Source organism: Macrobrachium nipponense, chromosome 7 (genome assembly GCF_015104395.2).
Source record: "Macrobrachium nipponense isolate FS-2020 chromosome 7, ASM1510439v2, whole genome shotgun sequence".
Classification (NCBI taxonomy): Eukaryota; Metazoa; Arthropoda; class Malacostraca; order Decapoda; family Palaemonidae; genus Macrobrachium; species Macrobrachium nipponense.
In genome coordinates, this window is record NC_061109.1 from 33,507,803 (window position 1) to 33,517,592 (window position 9,790).

At 37.0% G+C, this 9,790-nt stretch overlaps 1 protein-coding gene across 1 annotated transcript in view; it reads left to right on the top strand.

The window, feature by feature from the left end:
* Nucleotides 1-7,331: 7,331 nt before the first annotated feature.
* LOC135217568 (uncharacterized) overlaps nt 7,332-9,790 on the top strand; it is a 14,952-nt gene continuing 12,493 nt past the window's right edge. Inside the window, exon 1 of the mRNA XM_064253534.1 lies at nt 7,332-7,484. Within this exon, the coding sequence (XP_064109604.1) occupies nt 7,332-7,484 (153 nt within the window). The remainder of the gene's footprint in view (nt 7,485-9,790) is intronic.

Genomic DNA, 9,790 nt, shown 5'->3' on the forward strand with positions numbered 1-9,790 from the left:
TTACCTACAGTATACCATCGTGTATTATCTAAGGATGCTATTCGTATGTTTGCGAAGTGTGTTAGCCTAGTAAGTCATAGATACATTGCTTGCAGTAGTGTGGCCCACTTATTTAATGATTGTCATTTAGTACAGTAACTTTGATAGTGCCACAGAACTCTGTTGATAGCTTCTATATATATTTCATTTGTTGATAATGATTTGTCTTAATTCCCTAAAGAACTGTTTTTATTAATCACTGGTGGGTGGCATCTCCTTAGTCGGTTGTCGTTTTGAAAGATATAGTTTAGAACCATCCCCCAATCTCATTGCACAACCATGGCAGTGGTAACCTTTCCAGGATCCTTAGGACTCTGGTACAAGTTGCATTACTAATTTTCAATTGAAATTCATGACTCATTACAACTGAGTTTCTTTATTGTTCCACACACTTTAATGGAAAAACCTATATTTTTGGCATACATTGACTACAGTACACAACAAGTAAATATTTTGTGTTACCTCTGTTTATGTTAAACACTAAAAGCTTACTTTCCTCTTAATTTCATTGTCGTAGCTCTTTCCTTATGGAATCAAAAATACTTAAATTGAAACAAATTTCACTTAACGATTATAGCAAGATGCTTTTTAACTGTTTATTGTGCTCTCCAGCGTCAGTGAAAAAGACAAATACAATGATTGGTTAATTGACTGTGCATTAGATATATTTATTATTTTTGAATTTTAAATTAGAGAATGGAGACGTATGAGAAGGGCAATTTCTTCCTTCAGTTAGTAATGAGTGCAGCTAAACGAAATCTTATATTTTAAAGGAAAATTTTATCGTTATTCTTTGAACCGAATTTGATTCTGTTGGGTGCGTTTTTAAATGTTCATTAGCGTGCTTTTATGCATATTCTTTTTTTTCTATTTTACTTCTCCCTGATTATTAAGATGAATAATTTTTTTACGTAGGAATAACGATACGTCTTTTCTTTTCATTGTTTCCCGTTGTTCAAGTGTTCCGTCATTTCTTTGATGTTACTTTAATTCATTTTTCCCATCTTTATCATTCTTATGAATATTTAGCTATTTTAACGCTTATCCGGAGAAACCTGACATAACTGCTAATTAACCAGAATTATTTCGAGGATGTGTCATTTAACACAAAACGGTCTCCTGTAATTATGTTAAATAAGTTCCAGTGTTTTAAAATGGTATTTATACAATGATATCCATACATGGCATTAGACATAATTTTGCATTATCTATCCATTTGCAATCAAGAGGGGAAAATATAGATTCCTGTGCTGCTGAGTACCGTAACATTTGCATAGCTTGATAAAAGAGGTTCAATAATAAGTTCTTTTTTTTTTCTTTTTTTTTACCTTAAACCGCAATTGAAGTATATTGACCCTTATGATATTTATACCACGTACGACAAAGATTACTTTAAATAAGAGGTTTACATATCAATCTTAATGGAATAACATAATAATCGTTTATTAGTTAATGAAATATTATATTATATTTTACTCTGTTTGGGAAAGTTGGTGTATGGAAATGAATCAGGTCAAAAGTGAGGGCTTCTTTGTGTGTGTGTGTGTGTGTGTGTGTGTGTGTGTGTGTGTATTTGTGTGCTTGTGTGTGTTAGATTGCTAGACTACTTCTATTCATTGCTAAGGTTGCGTTTAGTAGACAGTAAAAAACTTTCTCTTAGTTTCACGGTAAGATAAGTTATTGACTGATTAGTCATCCATCATTTGTATACCCTCACGTATTTATCTACCTATTTGTTATTCGTAGTTATAGCTAGTGTGTTAGGTTTTATGAGAGGAAGCATGGTTGAACTTAAATTTCTTTACATGTGCATTTATAAAAAAAAAAAGAGATAATATATTATATATGTGTAAAGGTTTAAATAAGCAACAAATTGCGCATGTGCATGGGTCCTTAATTTAATCATTTATGGAGACGAACGATTGAAATATAGGCGCGAAACCAATACCTTGTAATGTGCTGCAGCAAGTGAGATTGATCCATATGTGTGTCCCAGATTTGCGTACTATTAGCTGAGACGCCCGGAACCATCACAGTAACATTAAGGGAGATCAGGAGGGCATGTGTTGCTAATGCCCAATTAAACAGAATAGAGGGTAATCCTCAAAGACATTACCAGTAAGGAAGGGACCGTCCGGAATATTATCCTACAATAACCGATTAAGATTTAGAGCGAACGAATGACCAGGCGGGAATGGAGCGGCTAGTTTTGTTTGTGATGCTATAAAATAGCTCAATTAGTACCTTAATGACATGCTTATATTTTAGAAAGTAATGCTGAATACGAAGTGACAACAGATTGCCAAGACTTCTTTAGAAAATCACAATGAAAACATATCAAAACGAACAAATTTTCGTTGACAAAAAAATAATAGATACCTATGATTTTAAAGTGAGCTTAACAACGAACCAATTATTTATAGAAGATTGTTGCATAAAATTCAGATATCAGATTAGTGAGGGTTAATACACGCAATGAACCTACAACGAATAACAAAAAGATTAGCAATTCTTTTTATTAGGTTGGAAATTAAAGGAATTAACAAAGGCTGCACTAAACAGACACACAAAGACAAACGAACATATAAACACCTTGGGGGTGGACAGTTTTAGCAGAAGATGCATGGACCATGTGTTTTTCTTTAATCTTTGTAATGTGATAAAATGGTGTTAATTTGATTGCAAGCATCAAGAGAGATATACACCATCCATCGCTCTCTCTGTCTCCACTCGCAGTCATATTTGCTATGCTCTCTGTTCCACAATATATATCCACATATCATATATCTTTCTGCAACTAAAACTGGTCCACATGAACAAAATATCATTTTTCCCCTGTCTATTCGTATGATGTGTTTCACTTGACCGTGTCTTTCCAATTCCTCATGAATTATAAAAACACTTTATCCCATCCTTAATACTTTTATCCTCCACTAATTATTTTCTAATAACCCTAAAATATTTTTTTTACTTAATCTTGATTAGGGATATTTTGAGTAACTGATGAGAGGTTAAGAAGACATAAGGGAAAGTTACCTAAATTACTGAATATGAAATAAGCTACATGCCTTTTATAACTATTAGCATACTATTGCTTGTTGCGCACACACACACACACACACACACACACACACACACACACATATATATATATATATATATATATATATATATATATATATATAATATATATATATATATATATGTGTGTGTGTGTGTGTGTGTGTGTGTGTGTGTGTGTGTGTGTATGTGTGTGTGTGCGCGCAACAAGCAATAGTATGCTAATAGTTAAAACTAGGTAGGCAACGGGTGACGCAGACAGATTGGAATGCGTAGAGTACAGCATCGAGTGCTTTGGAAAATTTGAAAACATCAGTGAATTCTTCAGGATGTCGGAACTAGACAAATTCATAACATTACTAAGGCTCTTCAGCGAGATCGGAGGCCGCGCAAGGTGAGCTGGTTGGTCGGAAGTCATATGATTGTGATGTCAGAAATATGCAGTTGTGTGTGCCAGGCAGGGCGTGTGCGGGTAACACGTACATCAGAATCATGAATAGACTAGCATGTGTATGTTTGTACGTCCGTTAGGGTGCATCCGTTTGTACAGGCACATGAATGGTAATATTAATCCCCTAGCATGGTGATTAATAGGGCAATTAGACAATAAACTTTCGTGGTGGTCGCCAGAGACTTCGGAAAGCCAAGGAGGCGTTTAAAAGATCCATTGATAAGGTAACATGGAAGGAAAGACTGTGAAAAAAGTTCTGAATATTGTGAAGGGATTTGAAGTGCAGGAAAGCTCTTAGTGGGTTCATGGGACATTTATCTATTCTTTTATTTCTATGTTTGATAATTATGACTTCTTTTACAGATGGATTCTGTTTGTCACTACCGAAAATGAATTCTCTATTTGACATTTATTTGAGAAAGACAGATGGGATTTTGACAGTGAAAATAATGTGTAGCCATTTTATTTAATATGCATATGCAGAACAATAGTGGCGCTCTTGGTTTTGGGATTTTAATTCATTTTCTGTAACTTTCATGTTAGTTTTTTTGGGGGAAAATAAAGACTATTTTTGTATGTCAAGAGTTTGAATTAGCCTATATTTAATGACTGGTTTTAGCTACAAAAATGTCATGTGTTGCTGGGAATGTCAAAGGTAAGTTGCGATACCAGGATTTCTCTCCTTTATTTAAACACGGTCCATATTTTACTCTGTAACAGGTGGTGGCAGTTGGGAAAGGCAATCAGGCCTATGAATTACGTATCTGAAGAGACTTGGGGGGCGGGGTTGCATAATAGTTAGGAAATCATGCAGATGTTAGGAAAATGGATTATAGTTAGGACTTTCTGGCAACTATCGCTCTATTGCTGACGAAGATGTTTAAGTCATTGGACTTCGGGTGGTTAAGGAGTTTTTGGCCTTTGAAAAGCAGTGATGTTTCAAGGAGTGTGTGAATATGTGTTTTATAAGTATTTTGGGGTTACCGAGAGGGTTGTCGTGAGTTTATAGAAATTGGGGGCTGGGCCCGCAGGTGCGATTAGATATGCGCTAATGCAGTGAGCAGATAGCCTTAGTGTGTTTGAGTGTCTCATGCCGTTTCTCCCTAATGAAGACATAAGTGTCAATATTTCTTTTTTTCTCTATTGTGTTAAAAATTCTTGCACTTGGGTGTTTCATTTTCTTTGTGGGATTAAAGGGACAATTTAGTGGTTTGCTTTATTTATGTGAGAATGTGTGGATGCATACAAAGATCAGGTTGGTGTTTGCTGATGCTGGGCAAGCAATTTACGGTCAATGCGCAAGTCAGGAACGAGACAGAAGGTTTCTCTCTCTCTCTCTCTCTCTCTCTCTCTCTCTCTCTCTTCTCTCTCCTCTCTCCTGGTTTTTTTCTCTTCACCACACAGTGACACAGATGTTGATCAGCTGATTACCCTGGCCTTGAAGTAGTAGGAAGATAGTTCTTCATCCCACAGAGTATGGGAAATATTTACTTTAGAAATATAGGTGTGCTGAGGATTGGTATATATATATTATTTATTTTTTTGGTGATTGATACATTATTATTATTTTTTTTTTTTTTGTGATTGGAGAGGAAAGCTGGATAAACTTTATTGATACTGTTGAGGTCGCGGTGAATCCTAAATATCAAGGGCTCATATAAGAAAGACAAAATGGCAGAAGCAGATAGCGGTGATCATATTTTGCTGCATAAAGTCATGAATGTGGCAGCAGGGGTTTGTCCTTTTTAGGGTATTGTTGATGGCATTCTTTCCCAGCCAGTGCAGATTTTTTATTGAAGGAGTGCGAAAATTAAACTTTTTTTTTTTAAATGCCAAAGGAATTTGGAATTAAAAGTGATTGCGGGGGGGAGGGGGTGAGGCTTTCACAGAGGCAAAAGGCTTGTTGGATTTCAACAAAGGTGATTTGTCACATCATTGCGGTAGTTTTCAGTACACAGAATTCCGGTCATGGTACAAAGGAACATGGCGATATGGTGAGAGGCCTAAGAGGTTTCTACAAGACTAGAAAAGGTCAGAAGACCACGGTTGACCATAGCTCCCAGCTTATTGACTCAGCAGGAGAATGGATACAGAAATTGAAAAACTTCCCATGGGTAAATGGTAATAATATCTCCCATTGTAGATAGCTTTGATAAAACTATTGAACCTACATCAGATGAGGAAATTATTTATTCCCATGTTCAGAAACACATATCCAAATGTCCCACAGTGGATAGTACATTTTTTCATGGGACCAGTCCAAGAAATGCAACACAAAGGGACTTTTCCTTCTCCCCAATTGTTTGCAAAAGTGGAACATAAGAGGAGATCTATGGATTAGGGCAATAGTTGCGTTGTTTCAATTGTAATAAGCCAGAGCACACAAAGAAAATATGTAGAGTTAAATATTGTGGTACAAAACTGCAGATCACTTTTGGGAGTCTTGTCTGTCTCAGAAACAGAGGGATGCAAGACCCACACCTCAGAAATCTGGAAGTTTTAATATGAGAACTACCCAAGCAGGTTCCTAAAAGGGACAAAGAGACAGGCCAAAATTTTGGAAAACTGATCAACGAAAAAGGGTACATATGATTTGTACATGCCATTGTGGTCTCGTGGGGGATGCCCTAGAGCCCAAGCCGATTGTGCAAGGAATAGTGGGGAACGAGAAGATCCCAATTTTTATTGATACAGGAGCATCAGTTAATTTAATGGACCATGATCTATATCAGTTTTATGTTCTCACAATGCCCATTTAAACCCTCAACAGAGCCCAAAGATTAAATACCTTAGGTTTTATAAGAGTGAAGTTCGCTCTGGGTGATAGTGTTGATAGAACAATTTCTGATGATAAAAGGGGTTGCTTTTGGCAATAGACTTTTGCTGGGCCATCCTGCATGTAGGAAACACAGGGTATCGATCCATACAGGTGTTAGTGGCATAACCGTTGGGATACCGGGTGTTTTTACTCCATATGTGGGTGTGCGTTGAACGGAGGTAAATAAGGATACAGAAGTTAATATCAGGGATATTGGTGATCACAGCAGTGTTAATGGGTATATTAGTGATCACGGTGCTGTTAATGGGTATGTTGGTGATCAGAGCGGTGTTAATGGGGATATTAATGATCACGGTGGTGTTAACTGGTATATTTGTGATCACAGTGGTGTTAATGGATATACTGGTGATTGCAGCTGTGTTAATCGGTATTTTGGTGATCACGGCAGTATTAAGGGGGATGTAAATCATCATGACGGAGATAATGGTTGTTATAATGGTGATAGTTATGGTAATATTGGCGACAATAATAATGGTGGTCTGGGCGATAACAGTGATATTGATAACAGTGGTGATACTGATACTAACATTTGGATTATGGTTGAAGGAATGAGTGATACTTATATTAATAAGGGTGATATTCATTTGGATGTGGAGCATGTGGGTGCTATGTATAACGACCACATATATAAAGGTGTTTTATCAGGGGATGTTATTTTGAATCCAGGTACAATGACTATGGTAAAAGTCAAGCTAAGGGAAGTGAAAAGGTCCTAAGAGGTACGTATAATTGAGGGTAGTGAAAAATTAAGAGGTTTCATTAGCACCGTATCAGTGAACAAGGTATCAAATACAGGGACTATGTGGATAGAATTGCTGAATTATAATGATACCGTTAGGAAGTACCAGAAGAATATATATGTGGTAGACCTCCAAGAATGGAGTAGGGGCAGTGGTTCAGTGGCTATTTAGGAGGAAAAAAACTGAGTTTTCAGATGCAGAAATGCAAATAAGAAAGAAAATCTTTAGGGATCACTTAGCTAATGCAGACTACAAGGAGCATATAGAAGCTGTAAGCGAAGTTTTGCCTGAATTTGGGGAAACTGTGGCTTTAAAAGGTGATAAGGTAGGACTAACTAAGGTGTTAGAACATAAGGTGAGTCTAGAAGAAGAGATCAAACCCATATTTATTCCCGCATACTGTGTACCCTAAAAAATCAGGCAACAGGTAGAAAAAGAGGTTATTAAATGGGGAAAGGAAGGAATTATTAGACTCAGTGTGTCCCCATACAACTTACCCTTGTTGGCAGTACCTAAGAAGGATGGTTCAGAGTGAGTATGTGTTGATTTCCGCAAACTAAACGAGAAACCAATTCCTGACCGTTATCTGGTCGCTTGCATACCAGACCTTTTTGTAGAAATTTGGGGACATAGAATATATTGTTTGATAGATATTTATGCAGCAATTTTTGCAGGTTCCTTTGACTGAAGATAGTCGCAGACTTACCTCGTTCTTATTGCCCAAAAGCAATTCAAGTTTACGCGGATGCCCTTTGGTTTATCAGGTAGTCTTATGACTTTTACATGGTTAGTAAACACAGTTTTGCAAGGGCTATTAGGCTCAAAAGTCTTTGTGTACATGGATGATATATTGATTGCAACAGACTTGATTGTGCATCACATGGAAGTGCTTAAGGAAGTTCTTAGGAGACTTAGGTTAGCAGGCTTGAAAATTAAGTTAACACAGTGTGACTTCTTGAAGAAGCAAATTGGATATTTAGGTCATGTCATAACCAAAGAGGGAGTTAGAGTAAATGACGATAAAGTCAAAGCAATAGCCTCCTATCCCTAAAACAAAGAAACAAGTTAGGTCATTCTTGGGAGTGAGTGTTTCATAGACGTTTTGTGAAAGGTTTTTCTATTTTGGCAGCTCCTTTGACACATGTATTGCAGGAAAATATTCAATTTTATTGGCGAGAACCACAACAGGTAGCTTTTCTGAAAGTTAACAATGCATTAATGAATCCCCCAGTTCTGAAATTTCCAGATTTTAGCGAACCTTTCACACTAGTGACTGATGACAGTCAGGATGGTACAGGTGCTTGCCTTGTGCAGATATCTGAAGGAAATTCCATCAAATAGCTTATCATAGCAGGAAATTTAAGGAAAATGGTAGCAATGAAAGGTTAATGGCTACCGTAAATAAGGAAGCCTTTGCAGTAGTATCAAGCTTGGCTCATTTTAAAATGCTTTTAATGGGGAATAAATCAGAAGTCCTTACAAACCACAAGCCAGATCTGTTGCCCAAAAGAAAGGATTTCAAGTTAGGGTGGTTATTAGTGATCCTATACAGTGAGATATCAGTCTCATAGACCAAAGGCAAGATGAAGATGAAATTTTAGCAGACGCAAAAGTGCTCCTCAGAGGTGAATTAGTCAGGAAAAGTTATAAATTGCCTATCTCAGGAGAATTAGAGGGTAATCTGTGGGTCAGGAAAATTAAATATAGATTAAAGATGAGTGAAAGTAAAGGGGACATGACACAGATCATGATTCCAAAAGTCCTAATTTCAGTGGTTTTAGACATAGTACATTGTAGGTTTGGTAGTCCACATTTGGGAGTGGAGAAGACGTATAATGAGATGCGTAATAAGTATATTTGGAAGAATATGGGAGCAGATGTAGACAACTTTGTGAAAAAGTGTACAGCGTGCAGCACTTGCAAACCTGCAAGGGTAACTTTTTTGCAAATTAGGGTCATAACCGATACCAATTAGGCCTTTTCAGAGGGTTCACATGGATATTTTCGGGAATTTTAGTGAATCAGGGTATGACTAAAGGTATTTGTTGGTAGTAATGGATGAACTGTCGAGGGTAGTGGAAATTTCCCCACTCAAACAAACAGAAAACGGGAGACAAAGTGGCTGTGGCATTTTTCAATGGGGTCATCTGTGGTTATAGATCACCAGAAGTTTTGTTGACTCATAATGGTAGGGAATTTGTGAATTGGACCTTCGAGTGTCTGGCAGAAGTTATGGGGATACAGAAAGTAACACTTATCCCATACAGACTCGAAGCAAATGGGTTTTTTGAACGAGCAAACAGAAAAGTGCTCAAGGCTCTCGGGAAGACTTTAGGAGGAGATGATAGGGACTGGGATAGATATATAGATACAGTTAGACATAGCATTAATACTATGGTCAGTGATTCTATTAGATGGCTCAATTCGAAGCATTATTTGGTTGCCAGGTGCATGCACATTTGATTTGTTGCCTATACCCTCTCGTGGGGAAGATACAATTAAATCATTAATGTATACAGCAAAGGAGAGACATGCTTGTCTCAGCCATAATATCGAGGCTAAGACTCGAGAAATGGTAGGAAAAAGCAGTGGGAACCACTACAACTTAAAGTTGCTATTGGGGATAATGCGTTCTTGAAAACTAGTGAGAGAAATGAATTA